Below are 23,580 nucleotides of genomic sequence, written 5' to 3' on the forward strand. Positions count from 1 at the left end.
ATTATACAACGTCTATGAGGAAGAGCTTGGATAAATCATTACTTTTCAGAGATTGGATCCATTCGGAAAGAAGAAATTTTGGACTTGCTGAATCACAACTAGAGGAAGACGAAGCTTACAAAGAAATGCAAGCTGAACTTGCGGCGGATGCTGCTTCACCCGGAAGCGCGATGACCAAGCTACTTTCCACCACCAACGGAAATTCATTCGGACCTTGAAGGATTTATGAAGTTTGTAAGAGATACTATGTAACTTGTATGAACAAAATTAGTATGTATTATGTAACTTGTATTTTGACACATCTTGATTAGTTTCTTTTTCTTCTCAATGATGGTATTAACACCTTGTTGTGCTCATTCCATAGGGAGGAGGAAGACTAAGAAAGATATTGCCATATTATTTTAATGCTATAATAGAATTACAATGAATTGCTTTGAATATCTCTTTACAATATTTTTGTCTTTAAATTTGAATTAAAAAAATTTAGGTCACAATTCTATAATAAAATTTGTAAGGCATAACCTTAGATATTCTTTTAACATCTTTTTGTTTCTAATTTCTATTTATAATTTCTTTTTTAAAAAATAGCTGTTGGGCCTACTTAGCCTGCGGGCCTGACCCGTTTAGCCCGGGACCATGAGTTCATGGACCCGGTCCCGGTCCAGTTCCTACAAAAGACTGTTTGGCCCGGAACCATTAGGCCCGTTTAATTTGTGATCGGCCCGGGGTCGGGACTATTTGGACCAGCCCACTTGGCCCATTTAGGGACCAGACCGGCCCACTTGTCACTGATAATGATGGGTAAGCCTACGACTGATTTTCGAAGTGTTTTAGGCTAAATAAGCGACAATAGCTGCAAAATCAAAGCCACGCCCCCAGAAGGGTCTAGCCCGAACAATCGCGAGAAAGAACTTGAAGTGACGAACAAATTAGCGAGAGACCGGGTGAAGCCGAGCCCGAGGAAACTTTAGAGGTAATCAATATGCTCAAAGCGTTCACAAAATGGATGGAGTCAGGAGAGAAAAAGATTGAGGCCAACTATAAAAAGGTGGAAACATATAACTCTAGGGTCGATCAGATCCTAGGAGCACCCCCGATATTGAAGGGACCAGACTCCAAAAAATTTATCCAGAAGCCCTTTCCTCCGAGCACAGCACCAAAGCCGATCCCAAAGAGGTTTTGTATGCCCGACATTCCCAAATATAATGGGACCACAGATCCAAATGAGCATGTAACCTCCTATACATGCGCGATCAAAGGGAATGATTTGGAAGATGACGAAATTGAGTCGGTGTTGCTGAAAATGTTTGGTGAAACTTTGCCCAAGGGAGCAATGATATGGTATCACAACTTGCCTTAAAATTTCATTGAGTTGTTTGCTATGCTTGTTGATGCTTTCATAAAGGCCCATGCTAGAGTCGTCAAGGTTGAGACCAGAAAGTCAAATCTTTTCAAGGTCAAACAAAGGGATAATGAGATGCTCAGGGAGTTCGTGTCAAGATTCCAGATAGAGTGGATGGACCTGCCACCAACTACAGATGATTGGGCCATTCAGACGTTCACCCAGGGGCTCAACCCCCGAAGTTTTGTGGGCCTCTCAACAACTAAAACAAAATTTGGTAAAGAACCCTACGGTAACCTGGGCATACAACCACAACAGTTACCAGTCGAAGATCAGGGTTGAGGAAGACCAACCCCGGGCCCCTTCTAGATCTTTTTACCCTATCAGGACTAATGATAGATCTAAGATAGCCATTGATCAGGAGCCAAGACCAGTCCGAGATCGATATCCACCATACATCGCGGATCTAAGGGGAAATGGATCGGGGCATCACCTTGTAAGGAACGAGAAGATATCCGATTGAGGGCCTAGTAGCTGGGGCTTGATGAGCAAGAACGGGTTCGATAGGTCGCTTAGGAGTAGGGAGGCACCAAGATTATTGGAGTATAACTTCAACATAGACTCTACAAGCATTGTGTTGTCCATAGGATGCATCAAAGAGAACAAGTGGCCCCGGCTATTGTAGTCCGACCCAGGCCAGAGAGATCCTAACTTGATGTGTAAGTATCACAACACTCAAGGTCATAAGACCAAAGATTGCCGATAGCTAAGAGAATAAGTTGCTCGACGGTTCAACAATGGGCACCTCCGAGAATTCCTAAGTGAGCGAGCCAAAAACCTTTTCAGAAATATAGACGCCAACAAATAGGTAGAACAAGAGGAGCTTCAGCACGTGATCAACATGATTACTGGGGAAGTCGAAGTCCCCCAAGGGCCAATGATAAAATGCACTAAAGTATCTATTATTATGGAAAAACACACTAGGATTACATTTCGGATGGAGATATTTCATTCAACGATAAAGATATCGAGGGCATCGTACAACCTCACAACGATGCACTGGTAATATCTGTACTTATCAATAAATCTCGGGTTAAACGAGTGCTTATTGATCCAGGTAGCTCGGCCAACATCATCAGATCTAGGGTCGTAGAGTAACTGGGATTATAGGATCAAATCCTACCGGTAGTTCGGGTATTGAATGGATTCTACGTGGCGTGTGCGACCACAAAAGGAGTGATAACTTTGCTGGTAAACATTACCCGAACAATCCAAGAAATGAAGTTCTATTTGATCGAAAGAGATATGAGGTACAATGCTTTATTCAGAAGGCAATAGGTCCACAACATGAGGGCGATACCTTCAACATTACACCAAGCTCTGAAATATCCCATATCGGGGAGAGTCAAAACAGTCTATGGAGAACAATCGGTCGTAAGGGAAATGATTGTTATCGATGAAGTGATCCCGGTGCCCACGGATTCAAAATCAAGGAGCACAGAACCATCCAAAAATTGAGATATTAAATAGCAATCAATGATACCGACCTCAGCTGAATCGGAGAAATAGGAAGAATAAGGAGCGGACGATGAGGACGATTACAATGTCCCGAGGTCATCCATAGCTTCCGATGACACCGACACCACCAAGTAAATGGTCAAAGAGTTGGAGCAAGTTATATTAATCAAGCATCTACTGGATCGAAAGGTATACCTGAGCACGGGGCTACGCTCGGGGAAAAACATATTCATTTTCTTAAAGCTAATGCCGACTATTTTGCTTGGTCCTATCTTGACATGACAAGGATCCCACCGGAGGTAACCACTCACAAGCTGAGGTTGGACTCGAAGTTCCATCCGGTTAAGCAAAAGAGAAGGTGATCACGCCCAACTATGCCTTATAAAAAGGATAATGCGGACGTTGCAAATATAACCTGAGTATTCCGCCCAAGATCGAATCCACAAAGAATTAACCTATCAATCACAATCTTTAGAACTACTAAACTCTTGAGAACCAACTTCCCCAGACGTTTGAATCACCGTTGATGGTTTCTTTACTAACTAAGATTGCAAGTAAATAACAAGCTATAAACTAAAATGCTAAGGTTGTAAACAATAATGAGAAAATGCTAAGGTAATGACTTCCCCTATTGATGGAATCTTTTCTGTTTATGCTTGATACAAATTGACCAACATACCTCTATCAATCATGAACATTTTTCTTACCGTAAATCTCTCCCGAGTAATCACAATAATATACTATTGCACTCTCTCGAGATACACTAGCTAGCTTTAATTAACACAGTTCACTTAAGATTGCACTCAAGGCTTCGTTATCCCTAATCCCGCCTTTAAACCCGCAGTTATAGATCCCTCTTATACTTTGGGAGTAGTGTTGTTCAACAATAACCTAAATATGCACTCTCTCCCGAGTTATGCATACTAAATAGGCACAGCTAATTGAGGATCCTGTCAATTAACTACAACAAGAACATAGTTGAACAAATAAAGATTGAAACTAGCAATTTGTATTCACATAAACAAGAAGTTCATCCCCCAATAGGTTCCATCAAAACCTTAGACAAAGGATTTAGCTACTCATAACTATGGGTAAATAAACTAAGATAATATTCATCATAAACTAGCAATAAAAATCAAAGAAAAGAAGAAAGATGTTTTGGGTGATTTCTCACAATTGTTTTTCTTGCCAAGATACTCTAAAATTCAATACATGCCTCTCTTGGGCAGAGTCTAGTGTTTAAAATAGGGTTTTGGGCTAAAAATCTCGTGTTTTGCACTTTAGTCCCTCAACTTCCTCGCGCCTGCCGCGGTTCTGCCGCAGTCGCGGTGGAACCGCGGCCAAACAGCTCCTCTGAATCTCCTTCTGTCCGCGAGCAGTCTTCACCGCGGTTCTGCCGCGGTCGCGGTGGAACCGCGGCAGAATCATTTCTTTGATTCTTCAGCCTGTTTTTGCGTGGTTCACTTGGGATATTTCACGGATGGCCTCTCTTTCTTCAATTTTTGACTCCAAAAGTACTCCCTAGCCTTCCCTAGTCATATATAACCTGCAAGTCATGAAAAGCACTAATAAGAGCATTTTGTTATCACTTTTATTATCAAAACTATGCAAGAAGGCGGTTATTTAGGGCCTGAATATAGTTAAATTCACCTATTATCAACACCCCACACTTAAACCTTTGCTCGTCCTCGAGCAAGCTAAACCACACTTCTAAGCTTAACCATTTCATGCATTACCCCAGGTATGTCACACCCGCCATTTTGACGGAACCACCTAAGCAATGTGCCAGTCATACCCCAGATGCAGACTCTACTGCCATGACACACTTGCGCTCACTCTAGTTACTCTAACAGAGGTGAAGACTTACTTTTCCTTCCCGAGTCACATTCTCTCACATCAAAAATCTGAGAGAAGTTCCACACACATAAAATTCAAACACAAGGAGTCGAAGATAGAAAGAATTCACTCTCAGCAAAGAACATTCATATGCCACACAGACACACCATAAGCTTGCCCATAGTGTAGTACTCTACTAATCGAGCTGTTTTAGTCAAAGATCAAGAGGTCTTTATTTGGTTGTAATGTAGGCTAAGGGCCGGGTAGGATACATTTGGATGTAGTGACTAACCTCCTTAAGCACTTTTAATACACACTTCCTTTTATCTCAATTTCCCTGCTCAGCCTAATCATTCCTCCACATTTTCGTTTCACAGGTGACCCCTACTTTTCTTTAGGTGCAACTGGCTTCTTGTTTTTTTTTGTTTTTTTTTGTTTTTTTAAAAGCCAGTGCACTATTCAAATGATTCATTCCTGATTCCTTTTTTTTTCGCTAACTCCCTACCACCCCACACTTTGACTGTTGTATGTTCCTTAGTGATTCAAGTGGTTCTCGGAGGTATAGGTTCAAACAATCAGCTATTCAAACACAGGGATATAAGTCATTATAGGGTTATCAAAGAACAGGCTTCAAGCTCAAAAGATTAACTATGGCAATATAGACAGGTGGATTCACCATTATATATAGGCTTACACAAAGAAATGCCTCAATCATCTCTAAAACCAAACAACTTCTATTTCGCTTTGCAAACACACAGGGCAAGTTCTAGGTATCGCATGCAAGTATAGAATGCAAGTAAAATCTCACACACTTAGCATGTAACTCGTTCTGAATCAGTTTATCAACACACTCATACGAGCGTTCAAGCAAAGCAAGATGTGCAAAATTAAGGCATAGATTTACTAGTCCACAACTGAGCCTAGACGTCACACTCTGAAGTTCATTTTAGTTGTTTGCAGGTGTGTACATGTAGGGTAACATTCTAGCCTTTACCCATCTTAGTCCTAACTACAAAAGGAAAATCTTTCTAACCCGGTTCAAGAAAAACTCTTGGAAAAGAACCGTGGCCAAAAGAAAAACCAAGGGGGACTTACTACACTACCTAAAAAGGAAAAAAATAAATAAATAAAGAAAAAAAAACTTCATGGACTACTTCCCTCAAGAGTACTTGTCCAAGTGGTCCGTCCTCAGGAAGAGTCTTCTACCTTTTTTTAATCCAATTTGGACCCTCAAGAGACCCGTCGACAAGTGTCCGCCATTGGGCCAAGTCAGACTCCTCATATAAGTACAGTCAATTGTTTACAACAACATCAATTTCATGCTACAACACACACAATGTCTATGTACAGTACACATATCACTAAAGCAAGTCTCCCACCCCACACTTAAAGTCATGGCATATCCCCATGTCATATCAAGAAGGTAAAGAGCAGAAGGGTAAGAAAACTTCCATGAGACCCAATCAGAGTTGGAGACTGTGCTGGGGTCCACATGGAAAGCTCTCCAAAAAGCACGGAACCAGGACATGAACCGGCTCTCAGACCTGGCCTGCCTCTGAGACATGGCATCCATACGCGTGTGTAGGCCCTCCACCGACGTGCGAAGATCGACGACCTCTTCCTACATAGAACGCAACATAGGATGGGTGGACTGTGATCTGGATAAGCCAGCCCCAGCATGGGGGCGCCGAGAGGGTCCGACACTGTCATAGGATCTCCTGGATGGTGCCATAAGAACTGGGTCATCATCCTCATCATCGATCTCAATAGTGGTGCGTGCACCCCTGCCCACTCTGATGCTCGAATCTTTTGTTACAACCCATATCCGCATGTGTTAGTTCATGCCATATATTAGTTAACATAAATCCAAGAAGGAATTATCTTTGAGATGATAAGAAGTCAATCCTATTGGTCTTAAGTGATACAAGAGTGTATAAGGGTGATTAACCAGTATTAGAAGTTAAACGAATCAAGGATGTTGTAACTCGTATTTTCAGGTAATCTAGCGGTGCTTAATACACTCAAGAGGTCATTTATTAAGGTATTTTAATCATATAATATCCGTATCATAAGTCTTGAAGTCAAACGAGTTATGAAACAAAAGTCGACAAAAGTTGTCGCAACTTAGGTTCATAATTTTACTTAAACATTAGGTCAAATGTTTCTAATCTTTTCTCATAATTTACAAGGAATTACGGGGTGATCTACCCACCAAATTAAAGATCTATGAGTCTAGTTTCCAACGCATTAAACCGTTCATCGATACGATCTCGGAGTAGAGAGATATTCGCGTTTTCGCGAGACTGCGCCAAGCACCTCTCTATGGGGCCCACTAAGTCGGTTTAAGATATTTGGACCTATATAGGATGACTACAACCCGTTTTAAGTCATTTCTTTTCACTATTTTCAGACCTTAGAACCCTAGGAACATCCTCTCAAGGTTCTCTCAAGATTCAAGACCCAAAAAAAGGGCAAACAACACAAATCAAGTGTCGGGAATTCCGTGGCGCTAGTAAGTCTCTTGTTCTTCTTGTTGTTGCTCATTTTTGTGTCGTTCCAGCCCGTGTGGGAGGTTGTTTTAAAGGGTTTATGTTCTGTAAATACTCCCTCATGTTCTTAATATCAATCCTAGGTGATTTCAAGCCTTCTAAAGTGATTCTAGTGCCGAAAAACACTAATTGATCGCTAGTTTCGTTTTTTTGTTGTGTGGCAGCATTGGAGGGATATTTCATGGAAATTTAAGGTCAAATTGGAGTTGTTCTTTCTGTATAAAGGTAAGGAACCTCTTACTCTATATGTATTTAAGATTATCCAAGTTGCGGCTAAGCCATTGAAGCTAGAACTTGTGAGATATATATCGAAAGGTTTGGTAGTAATGTTATTGTTTTGTGGACTGTTTTGCGTTGTTGTTGGGCTGCGTATTTTACTACTATCTTGTGGAGTTTTGGAGGAGGAAGGGTGTGGGGAAACACCATATATATGTAGGGTTATGGGCTGATAGTTATTCGTAACATTTCCAGATTGTTTGACACGACTATGGTGGTCGTCGTATGTATGGAGTGATTAGGCTGTGTGTGGACTATATTGGGAGGCTCAATATGTTTATTATTGATGTTGTTTGGGCTGTTTGGTGACTATTTTGAATGGTGTGAGGTCATATATATAGGGGAGGTGATGTCCGTTTCATCGTAAAATAGGTTGTGGTCGATACATAATAGTTATGACGCTTAAATGATAACGATAGTATCGTTTCTCTTATTGTAGACTAAGGAGTTTTGACAATTGCATAGCTTGAGATTGGGGCAGTATATACAAGGTATGTGAGACTATCCCTTTCTTTCTTTTGCACGACTCCAATTGTACATAATGTAATGAACGATCTTCCAAAGATACTCTACTCTTAGAAGCTAGCAGTACTTACATTGTTTTCCCTCTTATGGAACGATTAATGTTAATGTTACTTCTCTTATTCTTATGTTATCAATGTTGTTCGTACTTCCTAAATCTTATAAGGTTCATAGTGAAGAGTTAGTCCTAATAACGTGTATAGAGGATACCGACCTTACGTCACTCCGAAAGGTTTAGAATGTGATTCCATGAGTCGAGCATGCATTATATATATGTATCTATTTTACTCTACCGAGCCACGCTATAGTTGGCCGGGTACGGCACCTATTGTGCAACCACTGATCAGTTGGGTTTTACCGAGCTCCACGTGGCCGGGTACGATTCTACCGAGCCTATTATGGCCGGGTACGATATGATGATGATGATGCCCACAGAGGCGAATGCTTTAAAGGTTTATGTATTTATACATATGTATCATGCATTTCATGTAAGTAGCCCTCAGAGGTACTAAGATGTTACAGGTGGTATATTCTTTATCCTTGCTTACATTACTGATCGTATTTATGGTTCCTTGCCTTACATACTCAGTACTTTATTCGTACTGACGTCCTTTTATTTGTGGACGCTGCATGTCGTGCTGCAGGTCCTGATAGACAGACAGGTGCAGCTCCCCCACCACAGTAGACTGTCCAGTTCAGCGGTGATTGGCGAGATCCCTTCTCCGGACTTGCCTTGGTCTTGGTATGCAATTTTTGTTATAGACATTATGGGTATGTCGGGGCCCTGTTCCGGCTATGTTGCAACACTTATGTTCTTTTAGAGGCTCATAGACAGGTGTCGGCTCATGTATAGTTTGGTATGCCTTGTCGGCTAGTTTTTGTTGTATAGTCTTTCATAGTAGCGTGGTAGCTCATACCTTATATGTAGTTTCTTGATTGTCTGGTCATCCCCTGCTATGTATGTTCATGCCGTCATATTTTATTGCTGGTTGTCCATGATCTAGGTCTACCATTTATATTGATCTCTTTAGCCTTAAAAGATAATAATGAAGGTTAGATGAAATGTACGTTGGTGCTCGGCAAGTGTGGTCGGGTGCTAGTCATGGCCCTTCAGTTTGGGTCGTGACAAACTTGGTATCAGAGCAAGTCTGTCCTAGGGGTTGTCTATGAGCCGTGTCTAGTAGAGTCTTGATTATGGATGTGTAGCGCGCCACATTTATAATCAGGAGGCTACATGACATCTAGGGTTGTTACCTTCTTCCTGAATCTAGATCGTGCGTAGAGTTGAGTCGTAAGTGTTTGTCTCTAATATTCACCTTGTTTTTTTTCAGTGATGCCTTCGACTAGGAAGCAAACGATTAGTAGACGGCTTGATACAGCAGCGGGAGAGGGTACCAGTCAGGTGCCCCAAGTCAGAGCAGGACAAAGTGAGGCTCAAAGTGAGATGCCCTCTCATACCTCATCTACTCCATCTCCTCCAGAGGATATTAGAAGGCACCCAGCGCCTCCAGTTCCTCCGTCTGGCACTCCAGACCAGGATATGCAGAGTGCTTTGCAGTTATTGACTAGCTTGGTAGCTGCTCAGGCTCAGAGGCAGAATACAGGTGCTGCTGAGAAACCAGTTAGTACAAGAGTTCGTGATTTTATTAATTTAGACCCTCCAGTGTTTACCGGATCAGACCCCAAGGAGGACCCACAGACTTTTATTGACCAGGTTCATCGTACACTTCGGGTTATGCATGTTAGTGATACAGAGGCAGTAGAGTTGGCTTCTTATCGGCTACGGGATTTAGCAGTTCTCTGGTATGATAGTTGGGAGAGATCCAGGGGTCCGAACCCTCCTCCAGCTGTGTGGAAGGAATTTTCTGAGGCCTTTCTTCGTCACTACTTGCCAGTTGAGATACGACGAGCTAGAGCTGATAAGTTCTTGAACCTTAGACAAGGTAATATGAGTGTACGAGAGTACAGTATGCAGTTTGATTCTTTGGCAAGGTATGCTCCCCATATGGTGGCCGAGATGAGTGATAGGGTGCATATGTTCGTGAATGGGTTGGGACCACATCTAATAAATGAGTGTACGACAGCCTCCTTGGTGGAGGGCATGGATATTTCCCGTATTCAAGCTTATGCCCAGACCCTAGAGGATCGTAAGCGCCAGCAGAGGGCAGTTAGGGAGCAGGATAGAGGCCAGCATAAGAGGGCGAGATTTGCAGGGTATTCTGATGACTTCAGAGGCCGCATCAGGCCACAGTTTTCGAGGAGTTCGGCGCCACCTGTAGCTAGTGCTCCTCCACAGTTTCAGAGGCCTCGATATGATCGATCCTATTCTGGTCCAGGTCAGAGTTCGCGGGCATCTGGCTCGCAACATCACAGGGATACTAGTCAGATGAGACCCCCAACACCACATTGTGATCAGTGCGGCAAGGCCCACTTTGGACTGTGTCGTCGAGGTTCTGATGCATGCTATTCGTGCGGGCAGCCTGGCCATATGATGCGGGATTGTCCTAATAGAGGAGGTGATGGTATGGCTCAGCCGACTGGATCTGTGTCTGGTTCTTCCTCATCAGTTCGACCTCCAGCACGGGGTTTTCAGCAGTCGACAGGTCGTGGTAGGGGTAGAGGTGCAGTGCCGAGTTCGAGTGGTGCTCAAAATCGAACCTATGCTCTAGTAGGTCGACAGGATCTCGAGTCGTCTCCAGATGTTGTTACAGGTATTATATCTGTATTTTCTTATGATGTATATGCGCTGATTGATCCGGGATCTACATTATCATATGTTACACCCTTTGTGGCTAATAAGTTTGGCATTGAACCTGAATTGATAAGTAAACCCCTCGCGGTATCTACTCCGATAGGAGATTCTGTGATTGCTAGAAGGGTATATAGAGGTTGCACTATGATGATTTGTAGTCGTCAAACCTCGGCAAATTTATTTGAGTTAGAAATGGTTGATTTTGATGTGATAATGGGAATGGACTGGTTGGCCTCATGCTATGCAAATGTTGACTGTCGTACGAAGATGGTTAGGTTCCAATTTCCGGGTGAACCCATCATTGAATGGAAAGGGAACATTGCTACACCGAAAGGTAGGTTTATTTCCTATCTTAAGGCAAGGAAAATGATCTCAAAAGGTTACATTTATCATCTCGTTCGCGTTAGGGATGCGGAGGCGAAACCGCCTACTTTACAATCAATCCCTGTGGTTAACGAATTCCCAGATGTTTTCCCAGATGAACTCCCGGGCCTTCCTCCTGAAAGGGAGATTGAGTTTAGCATTGATGTGTTGCCTGACACTCAACCGATCTCTATTCCTCCATACAGAATGGCCCCGGCAGAGTTGCGAGAGTTGAAGGTGCAGTTGAAGGACTTGCTGGATAAGGGCTTTATTAGGCCTAGCACTTCACCTTGGGGTGCACCAGTCCTATTCGTGCGGAAGAAAGACGGGTCGTTACGGATGTGTATCGACTATCGACAGTTGAATAAGTCTACTATAAAGAACAAGTATCCACTTCCAAGAATTGATGACCTGTTTGACCAACTCCAGGGTGCCAAGTATTTCTCTAAGATTGATTTACGTTCAGGGTATCATCAGGTGAGGGTTAGGGAGAAGGATATTCCAAAGACGGCCTTCCGGACAAGATATGGGCACTTTGAGTTCTTGGTGATGTCGTTCGGGCTAACAAATGCCCCAGCAGCTTTTATGGATCTCATGAATACTATATTCAGGCCCTATCTTGATGTGTTCGTGATTGTATTCATTGATGACATTCTAGTGTATTCTCGTTCGGAGGTGGAACATGCGGGCCACTTGCGGATAGTATTACAGACGCTTCAGGATCGTAAGTTATATGCTAAGCTCTCCAAATGTGAATTCTGGCTGAACTCAGTAGCATTCCTTGGCCATGTGATATCTGATGAGGGTATTAGTGTCGACACTCAGAAGATCGATGCAGTAAAGAATTGGCCGAGACCTACAACACCATCAGAAGTCCGCAGCTTCCTAGGGCTAGCAGGATATTATAGGCGGTTTGTAGAAGGATTTTCCTCTATATCATCACCATTGACTAAGTTAACACAAAAAGCTACCAAATTCCAGTGGTCTGACACTTGTGAACGTAGTTTTCAGGAGTTGAAGAATCGATTGACATCTGCACCAGTGCTCACTCTTCCTGAAGGAACAGAAGGTTATGTGGTATATTGTGATGCCTCAGGTATAGGTTTGGGGTGCGTATTGATGCAGCATGGGAATGTGATTGCTTATGCATCAAGACAATTGAAGAAGCATGAAAAGAATTATCCAACCCATGATTTGGAATTGGCTGCAGTAATATATGCTTTGAAGATATGGCGGCACTACTTATACGGCGTCCATGTTGACATCTACACAGATCACAAGAGTTTACAATACATCTTCAAGCAGAAAGAGTTGAATTTGAGGCAGCGTAGGTGGCTTGAATTATTGAAAGACTACGACGTCGAGATATTGTATCATCCCGGTAAAGCCAATGTTGTGGCAGACGCTCTCAGCCGTAAATCAATGGGAAGCTTAGTACATATTGAGGCAGGTAGATGGGGGTTGATTAAAGAGCTTCATCAGCTAGCCAATATGAGAATCAGATTGTTAGACTCTGATGACGGAGGTGTTACTGTACAGAATACATCAGAATCATCTTTGGTAGCCGAGGTAAAAGCACGACAATATGAAGATCCTATCTTAGTACGATTAAGAGAAAGCATTCAACAGTGTAAAAGTATGGCTTTTAGGATCGGAAAAGATGGGGCACTGAGATACCAGAGCCGATTGTGTGTGCCTAATGTGGCAGGGTTGCGAGAGAAGATTATGAATGAGATTCATCAATCCCGATATTCCATCCATCCCGGCTCGACAAAGATGTATCATGATGTCAAGGAGCAGTATTGGTGGGATAATATGAAGAAGTCTATTGCTGAATTTGTAGCCCAGTGTCCCAATTGTCAACAAGTAAAGATAGAACATCAGAAACCCGGTGGATTGCTTCAAAATATAGAGATTCCGACCTGGAAGTGGGAGGTGATTAATATGGACTTCATTATTGGATTACCTCGCTCTTATCATAAGTTTGACTCCATCTGGGTGATAATTGATCGACTTACAAAATGTGCCCATTTTCTGCCAGTGAAGACAACTTACGCAGCTGAAGATTATGCAAAGTTGTATATCAAGGAGATTGTTAGGCTTCATGGTGTGCCCATATCTATTATATCAGATCGAGGAGCTCAATTTACGGCTAACTTTTGGAGGTCTTTCCAGAAGGGTTTAGGCACACAAGTAAATCTCAGCACTGCATTTCATCCGCAGACTGACGGACAGGCTGAACGTACCATTCAGACACTGGAAGATATGCTACGAGCATGTGTTCTAGATTTTAAGGGGAATTGGGATGATCATCTTCCACTCATAGAATTCGCCTATAACAATAGCTACCATTCCAGTATTAAAATGGCCCCATACGAGGCACTATACGGGAGGAGATGTAGATCACCAGTTGGATGGTTCGAAGTCGGTGAAACAGAATTATATGGGCCAGATTTGATTCACCAAGCTATTGAGAAGGTGAAAGTGATACAGGAGCGATTGAGGACGGCACAAAGCAGGCAAAAATCTTATTCTGATGTCCGACGTCGTGATCTAGAGTTTGAGGTTGGTGATTGGGTTTTCCTGAGGATCTCACCAATGAAGGGTATTATGCGTTTTGGGAAGAAAGGTAAGCTGAGTCCAAGGTATATCGGGCCGTATAAAATTCTTCGACGGATTGGACAGGTTGCTTATGAGTTAGAATTGCCATCCGAATTGGAATTTGTCCACCCGGTATTCCATGTATCTATGTTGAGAAAATGTATTGGAGACCCTTCTCGAGTCGTCCCTATCAAAGATGTACAAGTTACAGAGGACCTATCATATGAAGAAGTGCCAGTGGCGATATTAGATCGGCAAGTCCGCAAGCTGAGAACAAAAGATGTAGCTTCCGTCAAAGTATTGTGGAGGAACAAAAATATGGAAGAAATGACATGGGAAGCAGAAAAGGAGATGAAGTCAAAATACCCTTACTTATTCCAGAATGAAGATAACAAGGATGCTGGTGGAAGACAGGATACATTGGAAGAAGAAACGGCTCTATGAGGTAAGCAATAATTTGAGAATACTCCTCCTTAATACAAAATGATGATATGTAGATAATGTAAATACGCATAATGCTTTGTGTAGACTTGTGAAACCATATGTTGGGCTTAATTACTTGCAAGTTTTGCTAGTGACCATTTTATAGGGGAAAATTGATCGGAAATTTCCATTGGAATCCACGATGATTTAAACTCCCCATAAACCCTTACATTCGAGGACGAATGTTCCTAAGGGGGGGAGGGTGTTACAACCCATATCCGCATGTGTTAGTTCATGCCATATATTAGTTAACATAAATCCAAGAAGGAATTATCTTTGAGATGATAAGAAGTCAATCCTATTGGTCTTAAGTGATACAAGAGTGTATAAGGGTGATTAACCAGTATTAGAAGTTAAACGAATCAAGGATGTTGTAACTCGTATTTTCAGGTAATCTAGCGGTGCTTAATACACTCAAGAGGTCATTTATTAAGGTATTTTAATCATATAATATCCGTATCATAAGTCTTGAAGTCAAACGAGTTATGAAACAAAAGTCGACAAAAGTTGTCGCAACTTAGGTTCATAATTTTACTTAAACATTAGGTCAAATATTTCTAATCTTTTCTCAAAATTTACAAGGAATTACGGGGTGATCTACCCACCAAATTAAATATCTATGAGTCTAGTTTCCAACGCATTAAACCGTTCATCGATACGATCTCGGAGTAGAGAGATATTCGCGTTTTCGCGAGACTGCGCCAAGCACCTCTCTATGGGGCCCACTAAGTCGGTTTAAGATATTTGGACCTATATAGGATGACTACAACCCGTTTTAAGTCATTTCTTTTCACTATTTTCAGACCTTAGAACCCTAGGAACATCCTCTCAAGGTTCTCTCAAGATTCAAGACCCAAAAAAAGGGCAAACAACACAAATCAAGTGTCGGGAATTCCGTGGCGCTAGTAAGTCTCTTGTTCTTCTTGTTGTTGCTCATTTTTGTGTCGTTCCAGCTCGTGTGGGAGGTTGTTTTAAAGGGTTTATGTTCTGTAAATACTCCCTCATGTTCTTAATATCAATCCTAGGTGATTTCAAGCCTTCTAAAGTGATTCTAGTGCCGAAAAACACTAATTGATCGCTAGTTTCATTTTTTTTGTTGTGTGGCAGCATTGGAGGGATATTTCATGGAAATTTAAGGTCAAATTGGAGTTGTTCTTTCTGTATAAAGGTAAGGAACCTCTTACTCTATATGTATTTAAGATTATCCAAGTTGCGGCTAAGCCATTGAAGCTAGAACTTGTGAGATATATATCGAAAGGTTTGGTAGTAATGTTATTGTTTTGTGGACTGTTTTGCGTTGTTGTTGGGCTGCGTATTTTACTACTATCTTGTGGAGTTTTGGAGGAGGAAGGGTGTGGGGAAACACCATATATATGTAGGGTTATGGGCTGATAGTTATTCGTAACATTTCCAGATTGTTTGACACGACTATGGTGGTCGTCGTATGTATGAAGTGATTAGGCTGTGTGTGGACTATATTGGGAGGCTCAATATGTTTATTATTGATGTTGTTTGGGCTGTTTGGTGACTGTTTTGAATGGTGTGAGGTCATATATATAGGGGAGGTGATGTCCGTTTCATCGTAAAATAGGTTGTGGTCGATACATAATAGTTATGACGCTTAAATGATAACGATAGTATCGTTTCTCTTATTGTAGACTAAGGAGTTTTGACAATTGCATAGCTTGAGATTGGGGCAGTATATACAAGGTATGTGAGACTATCCCTTTCTTTCTTTTGCACGACTCCAATTGTACATAATGTAATGAACGATCTTCCAAAGATACTCTACTCTTAGAAGCTAGCAGTACTTACATTGTTTTCCCTCTTATGGAACGATTAATGTTAATGTTACTTCTCTTATTCTTATGTTATCAATGTTGTTCGTACTTCCTAAATCTTATAAGGTTCATAGTGAAGAGTTAGTCCTAATAATGTGTATAGAGGATACCGACCTTACGTCACTCCGAAAGGTTTAGAATGTGATTCCATGAGTCGAGCATGCATTATATATATGTATCTATTTTACTCTACCGAGCCACGCTATAGTTGGCCGGGTACGGCACCTATTGTGCAACCACTGATCAGTTGGGTTTTACCGAGCTCCACGTGGCCGGGTACGATTCTACCGAGCCTATTATGGCCGGGTACGATATGATGATGATGATGCCCACAGAGGCGAATGCTTTAAAGGTTTATGTATTTATACATATGTATCATGCATTTCATGTAAGTAGCCCTCAGAGGTACTAAGATGTTACAGGTGGTATATTCTTTATCCTTGCTTACATTACTGATCGTATTTATGGTTCCTTGCCTTACATACTCAGTACTTTATTCGTACTGACGTCCTTTTATTTGTGGACGCTGCATGTCGTGCTGCAGGTCCTGATAGACAGACAGGTGCAGCTCCCCCACCACAGTAGACTGTCCAGTTCAGCGGTGATTGGCGAGATCCCTTCTCCGGACTTGCCTTGGTCTTGGTATGCAATTTTTGTTATAGACATTATGGGTATGTCGGGGCCCTGTTCCAGCTATGTTGCAACACTTATGTTCTTTTAGAGGCTCATAGACAGGTGTCGGCTCATGTATAGTTTGGTATGCCTTGTCGGCTAGTTTTTGTTGTATAGTCTTTCATAGTAGCGTGGTAGCTCATACCTTATATGTAGTTTCTTGATTGTCTGGTCATCCCCTGCTATGTATGTTCATGCCGTCATATTTTATTGCTGGTTGTCCATGATCTAGGTCTACCATTTATATTGATCTCTTTAGCCTTAAAAGATAATAATGAAGGTTAGATGAAATGTACGTTGGTGCTCGGCAAGTGTGGTCGGGTGCTAGTCATGGTCCTTCAGTTTGGGTCGTGACATCTTTGAAGGCTGCTTTAGGGGGCAACTCTCCATCAACAGGATTTGTGGGGACATTCTTCCGCAGGCACAATGTAGTCACCAGGGAGGGAAAGTAGAATCCTTTTGACCTCAGCGAGGACCATATGATCATTTCGTCACCAATAAGCCTTGCCGCATCAAAATCCTTCTTTGTGACGAAGCACCACGTCAAAAGGGCTCTTTGGAAGTTCACATAAGTCGTATTGCTTGAGGGCAAGAACTGGCTACAAATGACAGTGAGCCAACACTTAGCCAAATGGGTGAACAAATTGGAGTTCAGGGTGATGTGGTCACGTATCCAGATTGGTTGCCCCCCTGCACAGAGTACATCAGTCATAGTATCCCAAGTGACACCTGGGGCGTCCTGGTAATAGTCGACGTCACCAGTAAATCGGGGTAGCCGCAATACCTGTCGAATAGTTTCCACTGAGGCATCTACCCATGTGCCTCGCACAGTCACCTCCCGCAGCATATGAGCTGGGCAGTTCGCGTAAAACTCCCGTACAAGCATCCTATTCACCGTTTCAGGTTCATCAAATAAGAACTCCATTTCCCTCCGCCGGATTTCCTCATACATCTCCTCCTTTTTCTGCACGGAGGGCTGCCCTGTCAATCGGTATTTCAGGGATGAAGCTCTTTGAGGCCTTGGCATGAAAGTCGTCCTCTGCCACTTCGGATTCGAACCTAGAAGCATCATAAGTAGGCTGTTGGGATGTGCCTGCCGATCTCTTATGCTTCTTATGAGCCATATGGCCTGCAAAGAATACAGAAGACCTATCAAATATATCCTACATGTGCCAGCTGGATGGTTACTCAGACTTCACCACCCGATTGCACTAAATAATATCTCCCATTTATTCCATTTAGACACTATGCCAAACCCTCAACTCGTGATGTGTTCTAAGTTACAATCTCCACAATGGCCCCACAAGTATACAACACCCCACACTTACTCCTTCAAGTGAGTCACATTAAAAATAACACCACCATTTACCAAATACAATACCACCACAACCTAGGGTAGGCCCAAACTGCCTCAAAATAGCACCACAAGCCCCAAATTCCCGATCAAAAAGGTCTCACCACCAAGCTATACCGCAGAAATTACTTCTAGGCCTCCAAAACATCTAAACAACCTCCACAATCGAAGTAGAAGAAAGACCCAACCATTTTAGCACCAAATAAATCCACAAGAAGCAAATACAACAATAAAACAAAGAGAAAAAGCAAAAATTGAAAGGAAATCTACACTATTCCTACCTAGGGTTTAACTAAATAAGTTTAGATCAAATTTACACTAAGTTAGAAGATGAAATAGAGAGAGAGAGAAACTTACTTGTTTTGTTGAGGGAAAGTGGGTGGTGAAGGTGGAAAGTAGGGGAGGATGATAATGAAGTTTTGTGAAGATGAGAGGAGAAGAGAGAAGATAGAGAGAGGTTAGAGAGAAATTAGAGAGAAAGGAGTGGGGGGTTGTTTTTGTTTGTGGTTTTGGGCTGGTGGGAGAGGGTTTAGTGGTAGGTGGGAGGGTATTTTGTTTAAAGGGGAAAAGAAAAAAAATTAAAACAAAATAGAAAAAAAAACTTACCTGGACCCCATCTACGTCTGCCGCGGTCGATGTAGGACCGCAGTAGGCCAAGTTCAGATGGCCCTCTTGACCGCGGTTTGACCGCGGTCGCGGTGCAACCACGATGGCCTGGGTTCAGAGAAGGGTCAGGACCGCGGTTTGACCGCGGTCGCGGTAGAACCGCAGCCTGAGCCCATCTCTGATTCTGACGCCCTTTTTTTAATTTTATTTTAAGAAGAGTTACACTTACAACAATTTCATGGGTTGCCTCCCATGCAGCGCCTGATTTAACGTCGCGGCACGACCCAGATGAGTGCAGTTAAAGCTCGCTCGACCTCCGTGGTTCAGTCAACTGCAGTTGAGACCCTTTCTTGGGCTCGCTCATACCCACATACAACTTCAATCTCTGACCATTGACTCTAAATGTACGAGAGTCATTCTCAGTGGCAACGTCAACCGCTCCTGACTGGAAAACTTCAACTACTCGAAATGGTCCAGACCATCGTGACTTCAGCTTACCCGGGAACAACCTCAGTCTTGAGTTGTATAGCAATACCATGTCCCCAGGTTTGAAATTTCACTCAACAATGTTCTGATCGTGTAGCCTCTTCATTCTCTCTTTGTACAACCTTGTGCTCTCAAAATCAAGATACCTGAACTCCTCGAGCTCATGCAATTTTGTGACTCTTGACGTGCCCACAGCTTCCATGTCTAAGTTTAGTTGTTTCAGTGCCCACCATGATTTATGCTCGAGTTCTACATGTAGGTGACAGGCCTTCCCAAACACTAACCTGTATGGTGACATACCAATTGGTGTCTTGAAAGCTGTTCTGTAGGCCCATAGTGCATCATCTAGCTTCCTTGCCCAATCAGTTCTTGTGGCGTTCACAGTTTTCGTTAACACACTCTTGATTTCCTTGTTGGATACCTCAACCTATCCACTAGTTTGCGGGTGATATGGAGTAGCCACCTTGTGGCGCACATCGTATTTTATAAGCAACTTCTCGAAGGCTCTATTGCAGAAGTGAGTGCCTCCGTCGCTGATAATCGCACGTGGTGTCCCAAAGCGGGTGAATATGTTCTTCTTTAGAAACCCCACCACCACTTTTGCATCATTGGTGGGCAACGCTACAGCTTCCACCCACTTGGACACATTGTCTACAGCAACAAGGATGTACTTATTGCCATAGGAGCTGACGAAGGGACCCATGAAATCAATCCCCCAGACGTCGAACACTTCTATCTCCTGAATTAGGTTCATGGGCATCTCGTGGTGCCGGAAAATGTTCCCGGTGCGTTGACATTCATTACAACCCTTCACCCATGAGTGAGCATCTTTAAACACAGTCGGCCAGAAAAATCTGGCTTCTAGCACCTTTGCTGCTGTCCTGATCCCTCCAAAGTGTCCACCATAAGTCGATGCATGACAAGCCTGCAAAATAGAAGATTGTTCTATCTCGGAGACGCATCTCCGGATCATGTTATCCAGGCATATTCGAAAGAGATAGGGCTCATCCCAATAGTACAAGCGGCTTTCACGAAAAAATCATTTCCTCTGGACCGATGAAAGGTCGTGAGGAACTATACCACTGGCCAGGTAATTGGCCAAGTCTGCATACCATGGCGCTTCCTGATGAGTGGTGGCGAGCTGTTGCTCGTCCGGAAAAATTTCCAGTATTTCCTCAACTTCAATTGCATTTTCAGCTCCCTCAAGTCGTGATAGGTGATCAATGACTTGATTCTCAATGCCCTTGCGGTCACGTATTTCAAGATCGAACTCTTGCAGCAGCAACACCCAACGAATCAGGCGTGGCTTAGAGTCTTTCTTTTTTATTAAGTACCTGAGAGCGGCATGGTCAGTGTAGATGATTACCTTTGATCCTATCAGGTAGGATCGGAACTTGTCGAATGCGAACACCACAACTGGCATCTCCTTTTCAGTCACCGTATAGTTCAACTGAGCTCCACTTAGCGTTCTGCTGGCATAGTAGATTGGGTAAATCAATTTGTCTTTTCGCTGGCCCAGCACTGCCCCACTGCATAGTCACTAGTGTCATACATTAGTTCGAATGGTTTCTCCCAGTTGGGGGCAACAATGATGGGTGTTGTGACCATCCTCTGCTTCAACTCCTCAAACGCTACCCTGCAATCATCAGAAAATACAAACGGGTGATCTTTCTCTAATAACTTACAGAGAGGTTTGGTGATTTTGGAGAAGTCTTTTATGAACCGCCGGTAGAAACCGGCATGCCCAAGAAAACTTCTGATTGCTTTGACCGAAGTTGGTGGAGGCAGCTTTGCTATTACATCAACCTTTGCTCGATCTACTTATATTCCCTTGCTTGACACCCGGTGCCCCAAGACTATGCCTTCTTGTACCATGAAATGGCAGCTTCTCCCAGTTCAGCACCAGATTAGTCTCGATGCACCTTTCCAGCACACGCGTCAGATTCACCAGGCACTCATCAAATGAACTTCCCACCACTGAGAAGTCATCCATGAACACCTCCATTGTATCCTCAACCATGTCATTGAATATGTCCATCATGCACCGTTGAAATGTGGCGGGTGCATTGCATAGGCCAAAGCGCATCCTCCTAAAGGCATAAATGCCATAAGGGCATGTGAAGGAGGTCTTCTCTCGGTCCTCAGGTGCAATGGAAATCTGATTGTACCCTGAGTACCCATCCAGAAAACAAAAGTGTGACCTCCCTGCCAATCTATCCAGCATCTGATCGATGAAGGGAAGTGGGAAGTGGTCTTTCCGGGTGGCTAGATTCAACTTTCGATAATCCATGCAAATTCTCCAGCCTGTGACGGTTCTTATTGAGATTAGTTCATTGTTGTCATTCTTCACAACCGTCATGCCACCCTTCTTAGGCACACATTGAACTGGGCTAACCTAGTTGCTGTCAGAGATTGGGAAAATAATTCCCGCATCTAACCACTTTATCACCTCCTTCTTCACCACTTCCTTCATATTTGGGTTCAGCCTCCTCTGATGTTCCCTGGAAGGTTTGTGCCCCTCTTCCAGCAGAATCTTATGCATGCAGTAAGCGGGGCTGATCCCCTTGATGTCTGCCATGGTCCACCCAATGGCAGTTTTGCACTCCTTCAATACCTGTAGAAGCTGTTGGACCTGCACATCTAACAAACCAGATGAGATAATAATAGGTAGAGTGGAGTCAGGTCCCAGAAATTCATACCTGAGGTGGCCTGGCAATGGCTTTAGTTCCAGCTTCGGTGGTTCTTCAATGGATGGCTTAGCTGGAGGAGTCTCCCTCTTTTCTAAGTGTAGGGGCTCAAACTCTAGATTTCTTTCCCAAGACCCTCTACCTTCCAGTGCCAACACCCATTCCGCCAAGTTCTCACTATTCACTTCCTCCAAATTCGTCAAACATGAAGCTAGGGGATCCTCAACCGTCAACACTTCATCACCAGACTGTACGATTACATCCACGGCATCAATAAGAGAGTAATTGGCGAACTCACTTGGTTGCCTCATAGATTTCTGCACATTGAATACAATCTCTTCGTCATTTAGCCTCATCTTAAATTCCCCGATCTCACAATCAATAAGAGCTCTCCCTGTGGCCAAGAATGGTCTTCCTAAGATGATAGGAATTTCTTCATCCACTTTGCAATCCAATATCACAAAATTTGCAGGGAACACGAATTTCCCCACCTGAATAAGTACATCATCAAGGATCCCAAATGGACGCTTCACAGTCTTGTCAGCCAGCTGCAATAACATAGAGGTGGGTCTAGCTCTCCCAATGCCCAAACTTTTGTAAATGACCAGGGGCATAAGATTAATGCTGGCCCCTAAATCACAAAGTGCTTTCGCAAAAGCAAAGTTTCCAATAGTGCATGGAATAGTAAAACTCCCTGGATCAAAGAGATTTTCAGCAACAGGTCTAGTTACCACTACACTGCACGTCTGAGTAAGTGTCTTTGTGGCCAAGTCTTGGAAGTAAAATTTTCGGGACATTAAATCTTTCATCATTTTTGCGTATCCAGGCATCTCCTTTAAAGCTTCAATCAATGGAATATTAACCTGAATTTGCTTGAGCATCTCAAAGAACTTTTTGTACTGCTCCTCCTTTTGATGCTTGGCCAACCTCTGTGGAAATGGAGCAGGAGGTCTTTTCTTCCCAATCTCTTGGGACTTTTCTTTCTCAGCTACTATCTCTACTACCGACTCTTCAACTGCTTCAGCAACTTTCTCGGTCTCATGCTGAGTATTCTTTTCTTCCTGAGCAGGCTGGATTGTCACATCTGTCAGCCTTGTGGAATCATCTAGCTCAATGGGTACCTGAATGAGTGTCTCAGCCTGTATATTGTCACGAGCTCTCTCCTGCTCTACATCAAGATCCCTGCCATTACGGAGACTCACTACCATCAGCTGCTTCGGGCCCTAATCTTTAGGATTGATTTGGGTATCTGCAGGTAATGTCCCCTGAGGACGACTGTTCAGAGACATTGAAATTTAGCCCAATTGCACTTCAATATTTTTGATTGCTGCGTCATGTGCATCTACTCTTTCATTTATTTTTGCATTAGACCCAATCACCTGCTGCATCATTGCTTCAAGTCTTGTGAACCCATCTTCTTGCCTTCCACCATGCTATTGCTGAGGTGGGAGATACCCTTGCTGTTGATTGTTGTACCCCTGTGACCTTGGATAAGGTGCCATATTGTTGGGGGGTCTTATACCTCCCATGTTTCCAGCGTTGTACTGTGGCTGAGGTGGTCTGTATGGCTGCTGAGTTTGCTGACCCCAGTTCTGATTGCCCTGTCTATGGACTCCATAGTTTGACACATAGTTCATGTCCTCAGGGTGCTGATGATGATGATCATGTTCAGCATTCCACGGATTACCAATT

At 43.1% G+C, this 23,580-nt stretch overlaps 1 protein-coding gene across 1 annotated transcript; it reads right to left on the bottom strand.

Annotated features, from left to right (window-relative positions):
- Positions 1-20,240: 20,240 nt before the first annotated feature.
- On the bottom strand, positions 20,241-23,096 carry LOC104214224 (uncharacterized). Its single transcript, XM_070159352.1, has 4 exons — positions 21,663-23,096; positions 21,124-21,566; positions 20,754-20,837; positions 20,241-20,670 (listed from the first exon to the last, which is right to left on the bottom strand). Exons 1-4 carry the CDS (start codon positions 23,094-23,096, stop codon positions 20,241-20,243), a joined length of 2,391 nt encoding a protein of 796 aa, XP_070015453.1.
- Between the last annotated feature and the right edge of the window lie 484 nt (positions 23,097-23,580).

This window comes from Nicotiana sylvestris, chromosome 10 (genome assembly GCF_000393655.2).
Source record: "Nicotiana sylvestris chromosome 10, ASM39365v2, whole genome shotgun sequence".
Lineage (NCBI taxonomy): Eukaryota > Viridiplantae > Streptophyta > Magnoliopsida > Solanales > Solanaceae > Nicotiana > Nicotiana sylvestris.